The 24,830-nt window shown below is 44.6% G+C and overlaps 3 protein-coding genes across 6 annotated transcripts in view; 1 reads left to right on the top strand and 2 right to left on the bottom strand.

Annotated features, from left to right (window-relative positions):
- Positions 1–18,409, bottom strand: part of LOC116743236 (protein POLR1D-like) — a 42,361-nt gene extending 23,952 nt beyond the window's left edge. The window contains exon 1 of the mRNA XM_032611587.1: positions 18,283–18,409. Within this exon, the coding sequence (XP_032467478.1) occupies positions 18,283–18,308 (26 nt within the window). The 5' untranslated portion in view covers positions 18,309–18,409. The remainder of the gene's footprint in view (positions 1–18,282) is intronic.
- POLR1D (RNA polymerase I and III subunit D) lies at positions 16,808–18,440 on the bottom strand. The gene is made up of 2 exons (XM_032611586.1): positions 18,283–18,440; positions 16,808–17,381 (listed from the first exon to the last, which is right to left on the bottom strand). The coding sequence occupies exons 1-2, from the start codon at positions 18,306–18,308 to the stop codon at positions 17,006–17,008; spliced, it is 402 nt and encodes a 133-aa protein (XP_032467477.1). The 5' UTR covers positions 18,309–18,440; the 3' UTR covers positions 16,808–17,005.
- A 1,309-nt stretch (positions 18,441–19,749) lies between these two features.
- The window catches only part of LNX2 (ligand of numb-protein X 2), an 82,305-nt gene continuing 77,224 nt past the window's right edge, over positions 19,750–24,830 (top strand). Inside the window, exons 1-3 of one of the 4 annotated variants that reach the window (XM_032611396.1) lie at positions 19,750–19,947; positions 21,201–21,361; positions 21,923–22,089. The gene's annotated coding sequence lies outside the window, so the exon portion shown is untranslated. Of the gene's footprint in view, positions 19,948–20,702; positions 20,813–21,200; positions 21,362–21,922; positions 22,090–24,830 lie in introns of those variants that run through there. The other 3 variants (XM_032611395.1, XM_032611397.1, XM_032611394.1) reach the window with 3 other exon arrangements.

The raw sequence follows: 24,830 nt of genomic DNA, 5'->3' as shown, positions 1-24,830 counted from the left end.
TTAGAAGATAGTAAACTCTAAATAGAAAAGCCTGTGAATTATACCATTGCCAGGAACAACGTGTCTGTCTGATAGGTCAATTAAGTTTAAAAGTATATAAAGTATACACGTGCCTTACTAAAAGATTAATTGGGAGAAGTAAACTCAGTCAAAGAATGTAAGGTCAAAATAATTATTGAGGTCTCTTACTCCGTGAAAGTATTTTGTTATCTCTTTATAAAATTCAAACTCACCCAACAGCTGTTCGAAATGCAAAAAGGAAAAAAATCACAACGATTGAACAAAAGGAAACATTGCGATAGAAAGCCTCTAGGGCTCGCCTCTGCAGCCTTCAGTGAGGCCTGGCGCCTGGCGCACTGCCCTTCGGTAAACACGCCACACACCAGAAAAGCCACCTCGCCCATCGCGTGGTCTGCAAATCACTCTCTTAATCCTAAAAGAGCTTTATTTTATACCAGAGATCTGTGGGTTTCTGCAGACTGTCCTAAAGGACCCTTCAGAGCTCTTGGATCGCAGCCCCATCCAAAGGACGGCCTGTTCAGCAGAAGGCCTGGTCAGCCCGCTGAAGGCGTTTCCCTCAGCTGTGTCAGGGCTGCAGCAGTCTGCTGAAAACAAGCCATCCACCCCATGTGCATCTCAGTGTCTGATTCATCAAATGATTATAAATTATACTTGGAGGTAAGAGCCAAGGAATGGGGAAAATATAGAATATTCCAGAATGTGTAGGATTTCCTAATCAATTCAGGCGCTTTAAAAAGTGTTTTCCTCTCAACTGCATTAAGCAGTGTTGAACCCAGGAAGAAAACGTACTGATGCTTCTAACTCTTAGAAGTCCCGCAATACACAATGAGACGGGAGGGAGAGAAAGCCTGTGTTCCTTAGCGACCAGCGCAGGTTCAATGGCTGCCTGGGGGCCCCTCAGTACAAGGCAAGAGACGACGAAACGGAGGGCGCAGCCCCTCCCAGCCCCCACTGCATGCACCTCCAGACCCAGCCTCATCTTGAGCACCGGGAGTGTGCTGTCTTCCACACTTTAGGTATCAAGGGGTACTTTGAGAGGGATGGTAGTTTCTCCTACAAAACTGGCTGGGAGAGTTTCTGAAAAAAAATAGTACGTATACACACAGATAACATTTTCTACCTCAGTCATTAAATACAAGAATCTACTGTACAAAATAATTTATTGAAAACAACCAGTGAATTCTTGACTCTTTGTAAACTCTTTAGCGTCAAGTTTCAAGTTGTCTTTAGGGGCTAATGCACATGACAATGAACTTAAGAAGGACAAGGCAATTTTCAATCCCATTTTCCAATTTAAAAAAAATCTTAGTTAATATAATACAAGTGCTTTGGGGAAAAAAATTCTACATTGCTATAATGTAGTTAATAGAATTGAGCAGTTAGACACACACACACAGACTTGGGGAGTAGTGTCTCTTTGAGGAAAATGTTTATAAAAGTTCAAAGTTCTACTGAACTTAGATGGCTCAAGGAACAAGTCAGTCGAAACTGCATAACTGTGCAAGCAAGGCTTTACTTTTACTTATAAAGACCCGAGATGCTTTCCTTGTAGCTGGCAGAAGTCATAGACTGTTGCAATGCAAACATCCTTACAGACGCTGAATTCAACAGCACAGGAGGGACCACTAGAAAGGCTGCAGAGATGGCCAAAGGGTAGGAACCAGCACATGGGGACTAATCGCTACAGGAGGAAAGCCCAAAGCATGGAAAATTCCATTACTGATTAATCCTATCTTTAGGTTTATATCATACCATGCAAACAATACATCAACTGCCAAAAGAAAGAATCCAGAGAGGATAATACAATTGGTGATTTGGGCATCAGAAACCAGCTGCAAGACAGTCAAGAACTAGTGAACTCTGAAGTCCCACTTCATTATTCTGACTTGTAAATTACTTACAAGTGGTGGTGTTAGCCAAGAAGGGAAATATGGAAGCATGTTCTGGAGCCGATGTTTCACTGTACATTTCACGAAATATCAAGACACAACACAATCCTCTCCTGTCCCTTTTCACTGCTGTGCTTGAAGTAGCTGCCCATATTAGAATCATCTTGTCTGCTACTGAAATACCACCCATCCTTAGGGATGGAACAGCAGCTGCAGTCTAACTGGATGGAGCAGTGCTAATGAAGAGTTCAGAACTGTGTTAAAAATGGAATAGGTACCCAACCGAGACAGCAGGGAAAATTCGGAGAAACAGATCGTGCTGATTATACAAACAGCATCATTTGGCCTGCTCCCAAGGTGTGATAATAGGCTTACAAAAAAAGGGCACTGCGTTTTCGATACAAATGTTCAGGACGACACTTCCACAGCTCATTTGAAATATCAACCCCCTAAATTCACAATTCTCCCTTAGCATTTGCTTGACAGAAATCGGGCCATATGCTAAACTTCTGTATTAATTCCTACACATTCAGTGTTCCCAGAGAGGCCTCAAATCCAAGTATTTACAAGGCTCTTTTTACTATAATAGGCAAGGAAAGAAACCAAGATGAATTAAAATGTTCAGGTAAAGATCCATTAGATATAATACTATATTATGAAAATGTAAGGGAAGTTTCCTGTTAGAGGTCATCTAATTTAACATTATCATATAAAGCCAGGGAAATTATGGTTTAGAGAGGTTAATAATTTGCCTTAAACTAAATAGTTACCTGACTTTTTTGGGGGGGCGGGGGGGAACATTTAATTCACAATTATATTTCTCCCCCACCCCCCCCCACCCCCCCCCCCGCCAGAACCTGGATGGCATGTTTCAGTCATCCTGGGGAGAAATTAGGAGGGGACAGACCATAATTATGATACTTCAGCCCAAGGTCATTACCTTTGGAGTACAACATTGCAAGGACCAGCACCATAGTGTGTCTACAACTGTGTTATGAATCACACTAGAAGACCACACCCAGTGATGGTTTACGGGAAACTGGGTCCTGGCTGCGTCCAGGGGTAGTGTAACTGAAACTCACTCAGCCTGGAAAATGTTACTTGAAGTCATTTGCTGTAATTGCTTAATCATATAAAAATGAAAACCTATTTAAAAGTACCTAAATTATTAACTTCAAAGCAGGATAGATCAAAAGCTTTGACTATGGAAGCTGTGTTTCATGTTGGAGAACAGTGTGGGACAGTGGGAGCCGGCACCACTAGCCAGCCACCTGGGTGCTCTGGACAAGTTAAGTACCTTCTCTGAGTACGTTTCCTCTCCGTAAAATGAGACTGAGCCCCGGCTCACAGACGCACTGCAAGGATTGAAAAAGATGAGAGGTACAGAGGGCTTTCTTTGCATTGATGTTTCTTGGGAGGGCCAAGTGTTCATTTAGGTATCTGAATTTGCCAAAACAAAACTTTTTTTATTTAATCCCAGTATCTCCTCTTTTCATTTATACTGTAAAGAAAAACTTGCAGAATGTTAATTTTTATCTGTTGCATAATTCTGTTTTGATGAAAAGCTGAGGGGTTATTTATCAGTGCAAATAATATAAAGGAAATTCTATCTTCCTATGGTTAAGTCAGAGGAAATTTCCTGTATCTAATGACAGGGAGATGGGCAGAGCCCCAGTCAGAACAGAATTCCCTCCCATGACCTATGAAATACACGATCAGAAACGAATTACATGAAAGCATCCTATCTCATGTGCACAAAAAGAAAGCCAGTAGTCCCGGCTCTTTGGCTTTTCAGAGAGTTGTGTTCATTCGGGAACTAGGTCTGCTCTGTGCAGAGTCAGCAGCTGGGCAACTTCCTGGTGGGTGTGACCAATACAGGGACAAGCTCTGGAAAGTTCAAGCTTGAGAGCAGAATCTCTCACCTGAAAAGTTCAGACTGAGTAGAATTACCTGATACTTGTTCTACTATTATACATTCTCTACCACATCTCTTGATTCTCTTAAAAGAGGGATCCAGCAGCTCCCACTTCCTAGGTTTGAACCAAGGACATGTTCAAGTCACCTTAGGAAAATGAGGAAGCGGCCACAGTGCACTGGAGAGGGGATGATCCCAGTTCTGCCCTTACTGACTCTGTGATTTTTCTTGTCATCTTGGTTACACCATCTATAAAATGAAGATACTTCTACTACCCTTTCAGAGTTTGTATGGGGATCAAACACAATCATATATATAATTACTTTGTAGCTATAAAGCACTGAACAAATGTATTATCTTAAGAAAAATTTTAAATGGGTCTATAGTATCGATTGTTATATTGTTAACTAAAACACAAAAATACCGTATAATAGTATGTACCATGTGCACAGTGATTAAGAGCAGAACATACGATCTCACTGACCCTCAGAAGAACCTTTTCAGTTATTGTCCCCTTTGTATGTGTTAGACCACTAAGGCTAAGGGAGGCTGCCTCGTCCAGGGGCAAACCATCAGGGGACACCTGATCTGACCTGGACATCTCTGAGTCCTCCCCGCTCACACACACCCTTACTTTATCCCGTCCAGGAAGATGTCTTCTACCTTTTGAGGATGATCAAGTGCTGCTTTGGCATAACATCGGTTAAAAAGTTAATGTACTTAAAGATGATGCCAATGAAGTTTAATAATATGGAAAATATTTTCATGAAGCGACTATTAGTAAGCCTATATCTACGTTCTTGACCAGATAGTCTGTAACTCAGTGACTCTTCATGGTTAAGTTTTATAGAAAACAGTCCCATTTCCAACATGTTTCAGCCTGAATTTAGAAATAAACAAGGATTACTGGTCAATAGTTTTGTCTCTCAAACTGAACTCTCTGGAGCACACGCTCTGGCAAAGCTTTCCTGTCTTCCTGCAGGGGGTAACACAGGCAACATCATGGACATAAAAGCTGAACCTCACGGGTCAGGCTGTCTTCGGTTCATTCCACTCACTAGCCGTACAGCCTTAGGGCGGTTACTTAACTTCTCCAGGCCTCAGTTTCTTTCTCTATAAATGGGAAAAACATCATCTGCCTTGAAGGAGGTGTAAACTGGTTTGTCCACCTGGCTGGTCTTCTTGCTTCACAGTCACAGTTGCGTGTCTGCTTCTGGCTAGGAATAAGCCTAGCTGGGTTCTTCACGTCTGGGCTTGTTCTGAAGCGCACTGCTCTCAGATGGCGACCAGCTGATTACAACAAGGAAACAGAAGGGGAGCCTTTGGCATGCTTGCTGCAAGTCTGGGCAGCAGGCAGTGGCGCACCTGCAGGCTGATACTCCTAAAGACTGACATTTTCAGCAGAATCGTTTGGTTTTTTTTCCTCTTCCAGTTTTATTGGGATATAACTGACATACAGCACTATATAAGTTTAAGATGTGCAGCATCATGATTTGACTCACATACATCATGAAATTATGACCACAGTAAATTCAGGGAACATCCATCATCTCCTATAGATGCAACATTAAAAAAATAGAAAAAAACATTTTCCCTCGTGATGAGAACTCTTTAGGATTTACCCTCTCACCAACTTTCATATATAACATACCGCAGCGTTAACTATTGATCGTGTTGTACATCACATCCCTAGTTCTTATTTATCTTACAACTAGAAGTTTGTACCTTGACTACTTTCATCCAGTTCCCCCTCTCCTCACCTCCTGCCTCTGGAAACCACAAATCTGGTCACTTTTCTATGAGTTTGTTTGTTTGTTTTTGAAGTATAATTGACCTACAACACTATGTTATTTCCTGGTATAAACACAGTGATTTGATATTTTTATACATTTCAAAATGATCACCATGATGTCTAGTTGTCACCTGTCACCATACAAAGATATTACGTAATTATTGATTATATTCCCCACACTGTACATTTCGTACCTGACTCATTTATTTTGTAACTAAAAGTTTGTACCTCTTAATCTCCCTCACCTATTTCTCTCCCTTCCCCAGCTCCCTCCTCTCTGGCAACTATCTGTTTTTCCTCTCTATCTATGACTCTGTTTCTGTTTAGTTATATGTGTTCATTTGTTCTGTTTTTTAGATTCCACATAAGTGATTTCACACCATATGTCTTTCTCTGTCTGATTTATTTCATATTACCTTCTGGGTCCATCCACGTTGTTGCAAATGGCAAGATTTCATTCTTTTTTATGGCTGAGTAATGTTCTGTCACGTACACATACATCTTCTTTATCTGTTCATCTATCGCTGGGCACTTAGGTTGCTTCTATATCTTGGCTATTGTAAATAACGCTGCAATGAAATAGGGGTGCATGTATCTTTTTGAATTAGTGTTTTTGTTTTCTTTGGATAACTACCCAGGAGTGGAATTGCTGGGCTGATGGTAGTTCTATTTTTAATTTTTTGAAGACACTTCATACTGTTTTCCACGGTGGCTGCACCAATTGACATTCCCACCAACAGTGTGGGAGGGCTCCCTTTCTCCACACCCTCACCAGCACTTGTTATTTCTTGTCTTTTTATAACAGCCATTCTGACAGGTGTGAGGTGATATCTCATTGTGGTTTTACTTTGCATTTCCCTGATGATACGTGTTGTTGAGCATCTTTTCATGTGCCAGCAGCAGAACAGTTTCTAATCATAAGGCTCTAGAATCCCCATTTTTCCCCATCCATTTAATGACAAAGTACAGCCTTTGCCATGAAAACAAATAAACAAAAAACAGGAAAACAACTGTAGAACCAAGTCCTGAAGGCTTAGATTACAAGCTCTGATGGAGAACATAATTCCAACTCTTTTACTTTGATAGACACTGAACTTGATTATACTTTTTTCTTCATCTTCAGGGAATGAGATCATTGACACTTATATCCCCAATTAAATATTAATCGCTTTCGAATAAAAACCCTGTTAAGTATTCTAAACACCAGGATTTATGCTTAAGTATGCAGAACAGAGTAAGCTAGCAAGCCAGGATCTGAAATAACTTTAGATGCGGAATCTCAATGATACGTAATCCTCATCTTGAAACCTAAGCTCCAATTAAAATTCATTCTGAAATCCCATATAATTTACCAGGCATGGTGGTGAGAAATTAAGAGTTGTGGACCAAATGCTCTGAGGATCCCAGAGAAAACTGAAGAGTCTGTGCATCTTATTGTGGAGCTAATGTGATAAAAATGGCATAACAGATGTCAAGTTATAGAATGCTTCATTTAATTCTCTGTTTGGTCTTAGGATATGCTGACTTATTAGTAAGAAATATATGTTTGGTTTTCCTCCCATTCCTGACACAGAGCTCCTAAAACCATGGGGATTTCCTAATTGATGAGAGTTATAAAGCTGTCTTTTGTTTTGATGAGGTGATTTTAGGGAAAGCCCTGGGTAACCTAAGGATGGGGGCTGGTCGCCAGGATAACCAACCGCTGATTAGAGTTGGAACTTTCAGTCCTATCTGCAGACCTCTGGGGAGGAGAAAGGGGCTAGAGATTGAGTTCCACCACCAATGGCAATGATTTAATCAATTATGCCTGTGTAATGAAGCCTCCATAAAACCCCAAAAGGACAGGGTACAGAGAACTTCCGGGCTGGTGAGTGCGTGGAGATTTGAGGAGAGGTGGTTGCCCAGAAAAGGCATGGAAACTTCACGCCCCACCCGCCCCACAGTCCTTGCCCATGCACCTCTTCATCTGGCTGTTCATCTGTATCCTTTATAATAAACTGATAAAAAGTAAGTAAATGTTTCTCTGAATTCCGTGAGCCACTCTAACAAATTAACTGGGCCCAGGGATGGGGTCATGAGAACTTCCGGTTTACAGCCAGAAGGTCAGAAGCACAGGTAAAACAACCTGGATTTGCAGCTGGCATCTGAAGTGGGGTTGGGTAGGTGCAGTCTTGTGGGACCGAGTGAGCTCTGATACTATCTCCGGGCAGACAGTGTCAGAATTGCACTGCTTGACGGATTGCTTGATGGTGTGGAAAACGCACACTGGAGACCTTTATGTGCTATCAGGCCATAGAAAGACTGGGATTTCTGACAATTTCCAACCAAAACAAAGTTCGTTTTCAATGGCAAAATAAAACTATGCGACTCTACATCAGTTCACCCTATTAGATTTTATTTCTTGAAATATTATTGTCCAGTGAACTCCCCAAATCTGAAACCATACAGTAGGTATGTGAAGTAGAGCAGGTGCTCACAGAGTCAACAGCGGCTGCCTTGGGGGTCAGTGCTTATGACTATGAGATGCACTCAATGGGAACCACTTCTGGCCTTTCAGATCCAAATAAAACAACATGGCCAACTTTTCTTAGCTCAGGTGACTTCTCTGGACTCCCCTACCACCTGGTCGATACATGTGTAAGATGTGAGTGGTTCCTACTGTGCGGGATACTTGGTTGGGACTCCACCTCTGCCTGCTCTGGTCATGACCACCTTTACTTAGTGAACTCCTCCCTGTGGGTCCCAGCATGTTGTCATCTCCATGTGGAAAGAGTATGCAGCTAAAGACGTACAACTAACTACAAACTTGTGGTTTTCAACCCCAAAGCTTATAGTTATTTCAGCATTACAAATTCAAATTCAGCTCTTAGGATATTCAGTTAAAAAGTACAGAGTGTCCATCTTCTATTCATTCATGTGATAAATATTTTTTGAACACCTACTATGCTTCAGGCACTGCTCCAGGGGCTATAGAGACATCGGTGAACACACAGACAAAAGTCTCTGCCTTCATGAAGCTTATGTTATAGTATGTGTGTGTGGCAGGGGTGGGGGAGGGATAGATAATATAGAATAAATGCAACAAATAGGTGAATTCAATAGGGCTATATTTAAAAAAATACTGCAGGGTGTGGGTGTTGGGGGAGGGGCTATGGTTTTGAACAAGGTGGACAAGTTAGAAGAAATGACACCTTTCCTTTAGTCCTGAAATACACAGCTCTTTGGTCTACCCTGGTTGCAAACTCTGTGAAGGCAGGAACCAAAGGAGATTCATCTTTGTATCCCTAGTGTACCTGGTCCATGGCAGGACTTTAGAATAACTGCTGAAAAAAAATACATATATTCTGTATTTTTCCAAAGCAAGGCTACTTGTAATAAACGGTATAGATTTATCAGAGAGCTGGCCAGGAAACGGATGTAGTATTTGGCATCGACAAAACAGCATGCCTTAGAATCACATCCTTGGAATTCCACCTCGTGGTACCCAAAATAATAATTCTACCATGTTTGTTCCACTCGAATTCTGTGGGGACAAGATCCCCAGGATAATCCATATCACCCTTCCGTATAGTTGTTACTGCAAAATCAAAATGTCCTTTGAGCACCCTTAAGTGGGAGACGTGCTGCCTTTTATTTTAGACCAATAGGAGAAAAGATAACAAATGTTGCATGGGATAGAGGTGGTAAGGGATGTCCGTATCCAGGGCTCTTGGCAATATAGAGAAGACATCAGTGAGATGGAGTATAAGGTATGGCCACCTTCACTGAGGTGCTCCACGACGCTCATCACCTCAGCTCTTCCTCCCACTGAAGCCACAGGACAGGCATGCTTCCTTGCCCCACTCAAGAAGCCCTTTTCTTCTCGGAGCTTATTACTGTGGTGGCTGAGTATGTAAGTGTCAGCTGATAAGTGTACAAAATAATGTCAGTGCAACTGCAGTTTTCCCTCCCTGCCGTGGCAGTCATGCTTAGACACTGACGCTCAATCACGCACACACAGTCATTCATTCGTTCATCAACTAAGGACTGACAAGAGCCTACTGCGCGCCTGGCACGGTTTTAAGTGCTGGGGATACAAAGGCAAACAAGGACAAAGCCCTTGCCCTCTGAAAGCCTACATTCAAGAGGAGTTAGACAATAAATGGATAAATACATAATATTAACGTCAGTTAACAGTGAGGACTCTGAAGGAATGAAACCAAGTCAGGGGACAGAAAGCGATGGAGGTCTGGCTGTCGGCACACATGTTATCTGGGGTTAGGCAGTCTCTGAGGTGGTCCTAAGGATTCCCCACCTCCTGGCATTCCTGCTCTTGTACAACCCCTTCCCTTCACTTCTGACAGACACAGCAGGGCAGACGTGATGGACTGTCACTGCTGAGATGAGGGTATAGAGAGACCGAGCTTCCATCTTGCGTTCTCCCTCTTCCCTGGATCTCTTGCTCTAGGGGAAGCCAGAAGCCATGGCGCGAGGCCGTCCCATGTGAGCAAGCTTGGAAGCCCATCACCCCCATTCAGGCCTGGAGACAGCTGCAGCCCGGGTGACACCTTGACTGCAGCCTTGTGAGAGGTCCCGAGTCAGATTCCTCCAGCTCAGCTCCAACCAGATTCCTGACCCACAGAAACGGTGAGAAATGTTTTTTGATTTCAGCTGCTGAGTTTTAGGACAATTTGGTATACGGCAACGGGTAACTGACACAGTGGTCAAGGATGGCCTCTGAGTAAGTGCCTTGGAAAGAGACAGCCATGTAAAGATGCGGGGGGAGAGGGGCTGGGGACATCAAGGGCAAGCACCAAGGCCCTGAAACGGGAACAAGCTGGGCAAGTCTGAAAGAAGTGCGAAGGCCAGTGCGATGTGGAAGGAAGAGACAGGCAGAGACCGCCACGGGTAGAGAAGCACCCAGCCCTAGAAGGCTGCTGTTCTAGCCCCCACTAACTGCCTTAAACAAGCGCCAACATGACGACAATAACAGTAAGGGCTAATGTTTGAGTACTTAAGTGTACTAGGGATCGTGCTAAGTGCTCTATTGCGTTTATTCTTCACAGTGACCCTATAAAGTAGGTATTAGTATCAGCTCAGTTTTATAGATAAGGAAACTGAGGCTCAGAAAGGCTGAGTGGCTCTCTCACATTTGCAAGTTAGGAAGCAGGAAAGCGGAGATTCAAACCAGGCCCTCTGCCTTCGGAGTCCTTACACTTCCCCTCTACACAGTACTGTTGAAAGAGGCCCCTAGAAAGAAAGCCTCTTTCACCCTTAAAAAAGAAAAACCAAAACCCAAAAAAAACCCCTCCAAACCCCAAAGTGTTGTTAAGCCAACTGGTCCAGCCCCTGTCTGATTAGATGCTCTGGGCAGCTTGATTTTCTCTAGGAGCCCTTTAGAGAGAATCGGTTTGAGTCATTATCTACAATTGCTCTGAGGTCTGACCCAAGTCAGCATGGTAAACTTAGAAAAGCACACAGGTAGCTCTTCTTTTTGACATTTATTAAGAGCCTTACATAACAAACGTGGAAGTTACTGAGAATCAGTAGGTAAAATACCAATATATTCTATTTTATGCAGTTTTATGCTTAGCTGACATAGCTTGAGCCCTGAGCTCCTATCAATATTCAGATACCTGATACCCAAGCAGGTATCCATGTGCTATATATAGAACTTGCTTTTCCTTCCTACTTAACCTTTGTCTTGAAGCTTGAGGAAGACTATGAATATTCCATCAGAATCTTAATCTCTTTGTGAAAAGAGGAGAAACACAATCCATTTATCTTTGATTTTTATCTCTATTCAGTTACATTAGGGATGCTATTTTAAACTATCTCTTTTAAAAAGCAATGGCTTTAGCAGACTGATAACCTTACATACAGGGGTCCATAAACTTATATTATAGTACTGCATTTAGCCAGGAAAACAAAACAAAACAAAAAACAGAGGGCACTAAGGTTTTTGTTTTCAAGTTTTCACCTAGAAGAAATATGAATGAAACCAGCTTGTTCGACACAATTAAGGATATTATAGTAATAACATTAATAGCTAGCCTTGATTGAGAGCATGCTATATGGGCCTGATACTGCCCTAAGTACTTTGACTATACTGTCTAAATTAAGAGTTACAACATCCCTGTATGGTATTATTGTCGTCCCAACCTTACAGATGAAGAATCTCAGGCACAGAGGTCAGACAGCTTGTCCGAGGTCACATAGCTAAAAAGTCTAGCACAAAGACCAAGACTCAGACAGCGTGATTCCGACAGTGCAAGCTCTTAACTCCTACACGATACTGCCTCGCAGTTATCAGTTATTTAGCCTGAAAAGACGTGCAGGATCCCAGGCACAACCACTTCTGCTTCTAAGAAAGATACGCTTCTTTCAAAAATACCAAAAACAAAAGTAAGATCAACTCTCCTAGTACACATACATCTATTAGCCAATCCCAAACGCCTACAATATCCTACTGCCCCGCACAATAACTCAAAACTCTTTATTATAATTATTAGGTAAGTACATATACAGATTCAAGACACATGATATGAATTTAGGCACTAATAAAAACTACACACACATACAAGGCTGAAAGTTTATTTCTTTAAAAAGGTTCATCATTTTGCTTTTTTCGTGGCTCAGTAATCTAAGTTTATCTTCTAGAAAATTCTTAGCATGTTCTCATTTTTCCTTGGTCTCTCTCTTTTCTCTGCTCACATGTCACCTCCTCAGAAAAGCCCTCCTCAACTAATCAAACTCTCGGTGCCTTCTCAAACCCCATGATTCTTTTACTTCCTGTTTACATCACTACCTTAATTACATTATATATTTATACACTTGTTTGTTTTCTACTTCTGCTGTTAGAAAATAGACTGCACGTGGGGCAACTCGTTCCCTGCTGTCCCCCTAGTACCTAAACCGTGCCTGCATCTAGCGTGTGCTCAGTGATTTTGCCAAACAAACGAATGAATGAATTCGATGCTCCCTTTGAGGAGAGCCACTTGGTGCAGGCAGAAGGCAGCAAGGGCCGGTCAGCTCACTGCCCCATGTCCTCTCCCCACCCCCACTTTCCACATCTGTAGCCCTGGAGTCTCGACCTTGTTAAAGATGTGAATTCTCACCAGGTAGGGGAAGGTGGTAAGGGTGGACTCCTATTATCAAGGACAGGTTTAGGAGAGGAGATGGTAAATCCTGCCTTACTGGTTTTGGTTGCAAGGGAGTGGTAGGAAAACAAAGGGCTGTGAAAGGCATGGATGTGGGGTCCTGCTCCACCTCTCTCACCTGTACCCCTACAGAGAATCTGCCTCCAAGTTATTTTTTTCCAGCAGGTTTCTAGTATCCATCCTTTTACCTCCACGCCTACAACTGTGCCCCCTTACATTACACCTGGACTGTTACAAATGCCCCCTAACTCCCAGCTATCTTCCGACATTTCATTCCACTCATTCATTCTGCACAGGTGTAGGACAAAAAAGCGAAACCTTTATGGCATTCCCTAGCTCGAGAATCTCGAATGGCTTCTTTACACCGGGAAAAAGGAAACCATTTATCCTGGAACACTATTTCTCTTATAAGTTTGCCTACTTCAGTACTCCATGAATTACTGGAAGGCAGGCTGCCCGATGGTTTTCTCTCTCCAGAGCCCAGGACAGTGGCTGGCAGAGTGGGTGCGCATGAAACAATCTTTGCTACAAGAGTGTCCCTCGCCAATTCCATTCTGTGTTCAGCAGATAATACCCTACACTGCACATCAGGGCACTTGGTCGTAAATGCAATCTGATACCTTTTTCATGTGTACAGCTCTTGTCTGCCCTCTCCAAAAGCAGAGGGCTTTTTAGGACAGACTCATATTCTCTTATGTCCACCATGTCTCAGGACTGTTACCACTACTAGGTACATATGTGCTGTACAGAGATCCAAAAATCTAGATTTGGAAGGAATTTCATTATGAAAAAATAATACAGACCACACAGTAACTGTAATTTATAAATTTTCAAATGGCAAAAGAAAAACCAATGTTAAGAATTTGAGCACAAAAGGGCTGGAGTTGGGGTCTTAATAAGTACCTGAAAGCAGACCGGTGGATCTGAGCAAATTGCCTAGAAGCCCAGTTTGAAGGATAGTACAAAGACTGTCTCTGACTCTGAATTTTCCTAACCGGAAAAGATGACCTTTGTCTACCTATAGTCTTAATAACATGTTTAAGGGAAAAAAGAAGGGTGGGGAATGGTGGGCCGTAGAATTTGGTGTGCTTTCGTATTTCCGGAAATGCAAGACAACTCTTCGGTTCAGAATGACACTGATAGGACCACTTTCTATGTAGACACCTTTTCATCTCCACAGAGATTTTGTAGACCCCTATGCATTATAACAACTAATTAGAACACTTAGATGTCACAGCTATATGCAGTTTATAAATAGTTTGTAAAGTGCTTTGAAAATGGGAAGTGCTAGGCAAGTACTCAAATGATTATATATTAAAAGCCTTTGACATATAAAATCATTTTATTTAATAACTGGCTCTTTAAAAGGCACAGTACTTTATAGCTGAACAGAATTTCTGGGCTTGAACCATTGATATTTTATTTAGAGTGAAATGCTGTTAGCAAATCAGACACTGATCAAGTTTTTTTCAGTTTATATAAATAAATGTATGATTCTTATCTATCTCCCTCACTTTTTCATCGACCAGTTCTGCCTTCCCTTAGGTTCCTGCAGACTTTTTGCAAAGATTCCTCCCACACCTCAGTGACTCATGGTTATCCTGCCTGCCCTGCCCTGTCTTTTCCTTTCACACGTCTGCCTTGTCAAGGTGTTTTGTATGTTCCTGAGTTTACGGCTACCCTAAACGGGTTCAAGACTGCATGCCACATCATCAGTGACAATAAATCCTTCTAGGAGCAATGAAGCCATGAGATGTGGCAGGTGGCCACCAGTGGGTGCATCTCCCCCAGTGGGTGTACTGTTATTGATAACTCCAGTCTACTATCACCATTCCACACTGTTATGTCCACTAATTAAACTTGGCTTTCATCTCCTGACATAGGCATTGAACTTCATTTAAATAATCCTGTTTCCTATCACCACCGAACTACTCATAGGCAGAATTGTAGAAAAGGCAAACAAGTGTTTAATTGTTTACCACTATGCCTTTAGGACTTCCTTACATCTTCAAGTGCTAATGTCCTCACACTGACATTGGCTTTCTCTTACTATTACCCTGGGAAAATACTCTCTGTCCCTGCCCCGTAACTTTGATCTTTCCCCATCCATTCCTCCTCCCACTTAATTTAGTCTCTGATGTCCTACAGTATATTTTCATTATTGGAAAACCCAAACTAAGCCATTCTTCCTGTACGAGTGTTAATGCTTAGCCTTTTTAGGCCCTAAACTAAGGCTGCCAGCTGCCCATCAACCTCCCCGTTAATTCCAACCCATATTTTTCTGTCCTCATGTGACTCACGCATCATTCTCCCCTCTTTGAAAGTCTTGGCTTCCACAACTCGACTGTCTTCAGAATTTCCCACCACGTCATTGGTTGCTCTTTTGCCCAACCTTTAAATACTGAGCTTATTCAAGGCTTGGCTTGGCCCCTCTTCTTTATTTATTTAAAAATTTTTTTTTAATTCTTTGGCCTTGCCACACGGCATGTGGGATCTTAGTTCCCCGATCAGGGATCCAACCCTTGTCCCCTGCAGTGGAAGTGCAGTCTGAACTACTGGACCACCAGGGAAAAGTCCCAAGCCCTCTTCTTAATCACATTCCAGTTTCTACGGATTTACTTCATCTTTATGGCAAGAACTCACCAAGTTTATCTCTATTTAAATCTCTTTCATGGCCTCCAACTCCTGTCTACAGATTACCTCATTCAACAGGGAACTCTGGATTTCAGTCACCTTCTCTACCTCCCAGTCAATCCCCCCAACCCCCCACCAGGCTTCCCGTGTCAGTAATTTCGCCCCATACCTCGATAGGAGTCACCCTTCTCTTTCCTCACCTTCCACATCCAATTCCTGAGGTCTACCAATTCTGTGCCAGTTTGGCTCGCAAACGTATCTCAAATCCACAATCTTTTCTCCATCACTAGCTTATGGCCCTTCCAGGCCACTTCAGTTTATCTGCTTCTACCCTGGCCTCTCTACAATCCATTACAACACGCTGTGATCAGTTATTCAGATGTCTTCCCATTGTACTTCCCAAAGTCCTTCCCACACCAGAGCTCTTCCCGTGGAGTCTATCGTAGGCCCTTCTCCTCCTTGCTGGCCCTGCTACAGATATGCACATCTTTCAAGACCTTTATTTCCTCAAACCACCAGTGTTCTGCTTCAGGACTTTTGCAAGTGCTATTCCCCCAGAATGCTTTTTCTTTTTGCACAGCCAGCTCCTTCTCTTCCTGTAATCTCTCTGCTTCCATACCTAAAGCAGATTCCCCTCTCAGAGTACTGGGGGGTGGGGTGCTCAGGTTCAAAGGTTGACAGACATTTAGGGTGAATTAAGAGTCAAGTGGGGGTAGGACAGGTATGAGACACAAGGCTGAAGAGGTAAATAGGGCAGCTGTTAAGTGTGATTTAGGAATATTTCAGGTTTTCCAAAAAAATCATTTTCCCCACATGCAAGTTTCCTCTTCCCTGTCCTTACTTTCTCTCAAATACTGTTCCTTTTAATGTAATCCTGGGCTATACTGAGATACCTACCCAAGGACTGAAAATATTATCTGGTCATCCCAGTTTTCTCCTTCTTTAATATATTAGCATCCTGAAATTAGAGCACTGAACTGGTATCTGTCTTATAAATGCTACCATAAAGATGGAGCCTGATACCACCTAACATTCTCATGTGAAACCAGAATTCTCACAATTCTTTCAAATTATTTCCCACCCTTGCCCAATCTACCAATTATAGCAAAGGATGCAGTTGTCTCATGAATTACTAAAAACATCTAGGAAGAGGCCAAGTCCTCCCTTCAATCCCACCTTTCTTGTCTAGACTATCCACAGCCTATCTGGGCTCATGCTCTATTGCATCTCTCCCTCGCCCCCAATCACAGGTGTGCATACACATTCCTTTCAATTCCCTTGATCAGAGTCCTTGTCTAGGCCTCTGATTATCTCATAGTTTCCTCACTTTCAATGTTGCTTCAATTAAAAGAAAAACAAAACCCACAAAAACCTAAAATAGTCAACCTCGAGGACAAAGGAACAAGAACCACTCAAATCAGTTTAAATAAAAGAGGGAATTTATTAGAAGAATACAGTTTCTTGCAGGGACTTCAACAGCTGAAATGGGTTAAGAGCTAGAAGCAGGCCTTTCTGCAGGACAGATCATGTAATCACAAACGTTTACTTCTGGGCTTTGCAAGAGCACGAATAGAATATCCTAGTGGTCAGTCCTCCCTGCATAGTGCATAAGGGACTAGAGTGTGACTTCATTTCTGCTGGCTTTTTGATCCTTATATTCCTTTATGCTGGCCTCAAACTTGTCAAGCACATGCTGGCAGACATTCATGAGCTCAGTCAGGCCTCTCTGAAAGGGCTCAACAGCTGGAAGGGCACCTCGAGTCTGTATGCGCAAATTAATTTTGCTCTCTGAAGGATGGGTTGTAGTATAACCACAAAACTCCACTTCCGGGTTCTTCATGATCATGTAACGAAGAGAATTTCCTAGGGTATGGTCCTCCTCGTGCAATACAAATGTCACACAGTGTCTATCTGTCCCAGCTGCCTGAACCATTTCCAGGGCTGTCTTCCTCTCGCCTTCAGCCATTGGGGTCTTCAATCCAGATATTTTTCTACACACATATTTTTTATAAAAATGAGATCACACTGAATACGGTTTTGTAACTAGCTTTTTTTCATCTACTATATCACAATTGCAACACGTTATTACTCTAATGCACTCCAATTACACAGAACGATTAGCATTAGCCCTTATTATTTTCCTGCCTCCACGTATTCTACCAGTCAATAATTTATTGCCTCCAATTTCTCCCTCTTCCATTTGGCCGTCCACATGGCCACAAGGGAAGTGTCCTTAAAACAAAAAAGTTTGCTAAAATTTTCTTTTGGTAGGCTCACAAGAAAGGAATAGGATTAGAATAGGGTGGGCCTTGCTAAAGGATGAAAAGGAAGTTGAAAGGCATGGAAAAGCGCAGATTATAATAAAAATAGAAACTAAAGATCATCAACGTGCAGGGCCAACTAGGGCTTCCGTTTGCAGGAGGTAAGGAAATTAGAATGGAAAGTCTGAGAAGAGCACCAAGCAGGAGGGAGAAAGCGCTCAGCGCACAGAGTGGATCAATTAGCGCTCGGCACAGAGGAGGGACTTGGGCCCGACCAACACACCACCCCCATCGCTCGGGGAACAGTGGCCTGGTGCACGTTAGCTTTATTTGCTCTTCCTGTTCCAAATGGGGGTGGGCAGTTAGGGAGCTTAACTCTGGTCTCATAACTCGTGTTCCCTCCTTGATATCGAGTGTACTGAGAGTCTCCACTCAAGCAACCCAGGTGTCCCCCCTCCCTTCCCGATCGGGGCCCCTCTCCCCGCCCTGGCGCCCACTGCTCCCTCCTCGACTGTCCTCCCAGCCAGGCCCTCGCTGCCAGGCCGGGCCGCGGAGGCTAAGGCCCCGGTCGGCCACGGGCTCCCGGCGCAGGGCGCGGCCAGCTCCTCCCGCCCCCCTCCTCGGCCGTTACCTCTCCAGCTCCTGGTCGTCTTCCATGGCGGGGGCGACTTCCGGGATCCTCAGGTGGTGCTGGCGGGCCGGAGGCGCTGCCCCATACCTCGAAGCGAGCAGGCGCCGCAGGAAGGAAGGACTGACGGGAGGAGCGCGGACGGAAGGAAGGAGGAGGAGCCGCAGCGGCGCGGCAGGGCCCGGCCACTGGGCGGGGCGTGGAGACTCCGCCTCGGAGCCTCGCCCACGGGCCCCGCCCCCGGCGCGCGGAGGGCGGCGGCCAGGCCTGAGCGGTTCACCTGCGCTCCCGAGCGAGTCGGCCCGCAGAGCTAGCCGGGAGACTGGTGCGGTCGGGCTCCTGCCCCGCCCCGAGGCCGAGACCGGCCAGTAGGCGCCGGAGCTCAGCCCTTGGCACCTTCCCTCCAGGTGATGGCGAAGGGGGCGGGGCCTTACCTGCCGCCCCCAGATCACCTTCCTTCTCGGTGCCAGGATCGGGCCTCTTTCTGACTTGCTGCTGGCCCGGTGGGTGACGGGATTAATCCCAGGAAGGACCTCACCTCCCGGGGACGGGGGCGTTCAGGGCACGACAGACTTACACTATAGTTGAGCAACACACTTTGAAGAATTTCACCACAGAATAGCATGGGTGTAACACGGTATTTGTCTCATCTGGGATCTTGCAGCTGCACAGTTCAACTGGGTCAAAGGACAAGCGTTTGTTTTTTATCTTTGGGGGGAGGGGAGGAGTGAGAGTTTGGAAGGAAACTGTCCCCACTCCCCATCTTTTCTCTTCTAGGATCTCTTTCTACCCCTGGAGTATGTCCTGCCTCGCTTTGCACGTCCTTTTCCCTTTACCCTTTTGGCCTCTTAAGCCTCCTCACCTGCGGAACCTCCCGCTCACCTTTGTTCTCAGGTGCCCCTGCCCCCGCCTCGGCAACCTTTCACCACCCAGACACGCTCTCCGCCCTCCTTCTCCCTTCGTACCTCTCCGCTCTCCGTCCCCTCAGGTGTTCTTCTTCGCCAATAACCCTCTCCCTTCCTGGCGGTCCTGCTCCCCTCGCCCCCATCACCCCGGCCAGCCCCGGTCCCTACCTCCGACCCCCGCAGTCCTCCCACCCGACACGCCCACAGTTCTGTCTTCCTGCGCCACCTCTTCTCCTTACCCCACCCCCGATCCCCTAGATGTTCACCACCTCCCCCAGCTGTTCCCCTCTCCTCCCGCAGTCGGCGGTGAGCGCAAGGGGCACTTCCCAAGCGCGGGCAAATCAGGCGGGCTGCGTGTACAGCAGAGGCGTGGGGGAGGGCGGGCGGCGAGGGGCGGTGCGGGCTCACTCTAACTCCTAGTGACGGCCCAGGCCTGGCCCGCCCCCCGAGCTCTCGGATAGGCGGAGCCTCCCTCTGGCCCGCCCCCTCCCGCCCTGTGCTGTCGCCGATTGGCTCGGGTGCGTGTCGGGTTGCGCGGCTCGGCCCTGGCGTTCGCCCGCGGGAAGGCAGCAGGGGCGGTTGAGAAGTGAAGTCTTGGCCGGAGTTTGCTTCTTGCCAGGAAATCCGCGGCGGCGGCGGCGATTCCCGGCGGAGCGGAGGCCGGCCGGCCGGCCCCGCGCTCCTTCAGCGGGCCGCGGAAGCGGAGCAGACGCTGGGCTGCGGCGCCGGGAGCCGGGTGTGCCCGGGCAGGCGCGCTCCCCCGGTGAGTAACTTTGCCCTGCCCGCCTCGCTCTGCGCCGGCTCGCGGGTCCGGCCGCGCCTCAGGTGCGGGCGGCGTGGGGTGTGGGGAGGGCGGCGTGGGGTGTGGGGCGGCCGGAGCGGCGCCGCGGCGTCTTCCGCGCTCTCCTCGCCCGGCCGGGCTGCGGGGACGCGGACCGGTGTGGGGCCGCCGCGCTCGTCCGGGGAGGAGGGCGCGGGCTGCCGGCGCCGGGTGCCCGCCGTTGTTACCGTTTGGTGGTTCCGGCCACCGTCTCGCTGGTCTTTGCGTCGCTTGCTCCAATTTTAGGGAGGGGAGAGGTGGGGATGAGTTTTCTGTTCCCTGCGTGTATGTTGCCGTGAATGAGAGTGCCGCCAGCTGCCTTACCTCGGTCTTGTTCCCTGCAAAGGAGTGGGGAGAGATCATACCCTCGGTCCCAGCCTGTTGCCTGTGAATTCTCACCCTTCCCTTTAGACTCGAGAGGGTGGGAGAGAGATTTGACGTCTTCGAGGGAGGAATTTCAAAATTCGGATCTTGATTTGGAAGCAGTCGCACCCAGAGCACCATTCAGGAAAGACATCACTCGCTTTTCAGAGCTTCATGCCCTGTTTTAGACGAAGGACTTTCCACTTTGATGTAGTGTTTCTTCTGATGTTTCTGTGTACATTTAAGGTTATGAATTAGGACGTTCGTATCTGCCAGGAGCTACACTACACTCATGCGTGGCCTTAACTGTGTAGCTGTTTTCTTTTTAAATCACAGAAACGAAATTGAATGAAAAGCAGCGGCGGTTCAGGAAGAGGAAACAGTTGTGAGCTCCGGTTGACTGGAACTGTCTTCACTTTAAGAATTTCACATTCTTGCAGCAGTGGTACTTATCTGTAGATTGGCCTTCGTCCCAGGACAGATTTTGATTTTTATTTATTTACTTTTTTTCTTGCTTGTACTGTGACGCAGCACTGATGAAGTTGATCTCAGTAGGTCAATTTTATTTCCTTGGATAGATTTGATTCCCATCTCCACACCCCTTTAGAAAATGGACTTTGATCTTGTATCCTTTTTGGCCTGTCAGAGCTTTCTTGAGCCACGAATAACAAAAGTTTTGCCTTTTTAGCTTGTCCAAGTCCCACACATGAGTTTTCCCTTAGGGGTAAAATGTAGGCCAACTCGGAACCGAAGTAGAGTAACACTGCTTTTAATTTGTCCCACCTGTGTGTTAGTCATAATTCTGTAACTTGTTCCTCTCTTTTTCTCATCAGGTTATACATTTTTCATTATTTATTCATCTAGCAAATGGGTGTCTTCTGTGTGCCGGGCGTGGATGGCAGAGGTCAGCTCTTGCCCTGAACTGGCTCGTGGTCTTGTTTGGAAGCTGATCTATACCTCTCTTCTACCAGCTACCTGAAAGCAATTTGAACAGGTGCTGTGGGAACTTAAATGTGGGAGCATTTCTGCCTGGAGCTTGTTAAGGAAGGCCTCACACAGGCACTTCCAATTGCTGAGAGATTTTCGTTCTAGGCAAAGGGGCTGGCGTGTACGGTGTTACTTTATGAGAGCTGCATATGGTTCCTCTGGCTGAAGCACACAGTGTCTGGGGTTGGAGTCGTGGCCAGGGCCTGGTGTATTATTCATTCCCGAGCACTTAGCACTTTGCCTTGCTTACAGTGGGCACTCAAATATTTATTGAACTGACTTGAACAGAAGCATGAAGGATTTTGTATGCCGCATTAAGAAATTTGGGCTTTATCCAGTCAGTGAATACAGAGCTGCTGATTTTAAGTAGGAGAATGTCATGATAACATGTGCATTCCAGAAGGATAACTGTGGCAGTCTGGAGGATGGTGAGGGTCCAGATGGGAAGTAGGGAGACAGAGCAGGAGCTGTTATACTGTAGGGTTTAAGTGCTCAGCACTTTGCGATTCACGTTATCTGGGTTTGAATCTGGCTCTGTCGCTCATTATGTAACCTCTTTCTTCCTTAGGTTCTTCGTCTCATAGGGTTTGGGGGATAAAACTTGAAAAACATGTATGCTACTTAGAATAGTGCTTGGCACATAGGAAGAACTTGGTAGATGCTCGTCGTTATTCTGCCTGAGGGCAGTGGAGTAGAGATGGTGCGGCCCTTGGGAGGTGTGACTGGTTGGATTAGGTAAGTGACTGCACATGATTAATGAGAGAGGGGTGATTCCTAGGTTTTTTGACTTGAGGGCATTGGAGTATACTGGTTAAGGTGGCCGTGAACAGGGATTGAATTCCGTCACTTACCCTTAGAATTACTATCCTAACTGAACTTTGGTTCCCTAACATTTAGAAAACGATGTACTTGTCTAGTAGGGTTGAGGATCAAATGAAATTACGCGTGTAATGCCCTTGGTGAGTACCTGGCACATTACACGTGCTTAATAAATATTAGTTGTTCCTGTCGTGGTGATAACATCAACGGGCCAGCGGAAGTACGAGAAGGAAGAGTTAAAAACAATTGGTGGTAGGAATAGGGAAAGGAAGATAGTTTTGGACCAACCCATTGAGGTGCTCATGGGTGATTGAGAAGTCTGTGATGCAGTTGTTGGATGGTTGTGTCTGGCAGGAGCTAGGAAAGAATGGAAAAGAAAAACGAGTTCACATAAAGCCGTTGTGGGTGTGGTCAGCTTTATGGAAGATTTGGGGGAAGGGGGACAGAGAAGAGGTTTACATATGACAGTGCCAGGAGTGTTGGTGTCGGATATTGGGCATCTCTAGCTTTAAAATGCATTTTGGCCACCATCACAAGGGAACTCCAGGCTCCTATAATCAGGTTGGCTCTATGCCCTTCTCCCCCTCCTCTCCTTCTCCTTGCTGATCGCACCCCCAAAATCCAAGTACTTTTTAATTTTGTTAGGCAGAGTCATTTAACTCTTCCTGTTTATGGGGCTAAAGTTCACTCTAGGCCCACCTTCCTATGTCAAAATCCAAGGTTTCTAGAAGAATCAAAGTTCTCATTTCATAGGTTTACTTAGGAAGTAATGTGTTGGTTCTAAAATATATATATATAAAAAATATATATAAATACGTTATGTATATCTGTGTATATCTTCATGTAAAATTATAGTTGTATAAGACTTAGCCAGGCCTAAAATGACCCTGTTCAGGGGCCTGGGAGATTTACAAAATAAATCCCCTTTAGCTTTCCTGTCATGTCTCTTTTCCTCAGAAAGTACAAAAGAGTAGAAAAATCTGTGATTATGTAAGTTGTTTGGTTGGTTGGATAGAAGAAATGGCTATTTTGTGTATTAACTGATGAGAAGTTGTTAAGAGGAGTTTTTTAAGAAGCAAATGTTCATGATATACGTTCTGGTGATAAATGCGTCTAGTTAGTATGTTTTTAAAGAGGCAGGTATCGTAGGCTCTGTCCTTCAGAATATATGCTTCATGAGAGCAGGGATCCTGATTTGCTCACCGAAGGAGAGTCCCCAAGTACTACAACCGTAAATATTAATGTATGCATGAATAAATGGATTGGATCCATTGGCTTTGATCTGTCTTGGCCCACAGACTTACTGAAATCTTTGGAGCAATCACTGGTCAGAGGGAAAACAAAAAAGGGATTTGAACCAGCAAAGAAGCTTAAAGTATTTCATGTTCTTGTAGGAAGATACCGGAACTGTAACAGAATTTATAACTATTAGGATTCAGTGATTTTAACGCCAGCTGCTATAGTTAATTTGCATGATTCCCTCCTTTTCCCCCCTTTACTGTGAAAGTTGTGGGGTGTAGTAGGAAGGAACAGACTTATGTAGGGATATTGCTTTGTTCAGAGTTAAACTGATGACAGCTGTGTCATAACTTTGTCCTCTTATTAGCAAAACTCCAGAGCAGATAAGAGATTGATAAGAAAAGCTGAAAAGATAGGAATAGAAGAAGTGGTGTGGGCAGAGAGGGTCGAGCATAGTTTATGCCTCTATCTTCCCAGCCTCGAGATTTAATACTATTACTTCTGATAATCAGGATCCCTCGGTGGAGAAATTATGTAGCGGAAATTTGTTTTTCTCTCAAAATTGGACTGGGAAGGAGAAATGAGAAATAGAAACAAGTGTAGAAAATAGGAATAGGCAAATAAAACTTTACGTACTATGTATATATACAGGTCTACTGTAGGAATTACATATATCGTGTGTTTCTGGGCTTCTTTATATAGATGAGTATATTGTAAACTATCGTGTGTCCACTTAAAAAGCATACCACTTTTATGTAAACAAATGATGTTTTACTTTTCTCCTCTATTGAAAGAGTAATCTTAGAGTTCTTTTAAATGACAAATTGCCCTAAAGTATATAATGGGGGCCATTGTAAAAAATGTTCATAACCAAGTTATGAGGATGTATATGTTATGTAAAACAAGGTGTACTTGGCTTTAGTAAAGCTTCCAAAGGCTCTGTTGGTTATTACTTTGTTTTATAGGTAAAAATAAAGTGAGTCTGGTATGTATTTATACCCCTTCCCCCACTCACCCCCCCAAAGTTGGGATTTTGGCTACCAGTATTAAAAATTAATCCTTCATCAGAGTTCTTAATCCTGTTCAGTTAAACTACATAGTTATTGAACCAGTAAATTGGAGTCCTTCGCTTATATCTTTTTTCATTGTTTTATTGTGACTGTTTCCACTTTTCTTCCACATGATTTTAATGTTTGCAGTTTGACTTTCAATTTAAGTGTATTCAGCAAGCAGCATAAGTGATGTGATCAACACTGGGCTGGCTGTGAGGGACACAAAAGATTCTCTGCCCTTGGAGAACTTAAAATCTTAAAAGACATTCAGTCGTGGAGTTAATCATTCCGAGGCAAGAGGTAGATGGGCCCCAGGTTAGACATTTACGACTAGTCTCCTGTTTACTCTTTGAGACAAAGATAATA

This window comes from Phocoena sinus, chromosome 18, assembly GCF_008692025.1.
Source record: "Phocoena sinus isolate mPhoSin1 chromosome 18, mPhoSin1.pri, whole genome shotgun sequence".
NCBI lineage: Eukaryota > Metazoa > Chordata > Mammalia > Artiodactyla > Phocoenidae > Phocoena > Phocoena sinus.
Note: the sequence above shows the minus strand (reverse complement) of the source record. Positions and strands in the feature narration are given on the sequence as shown.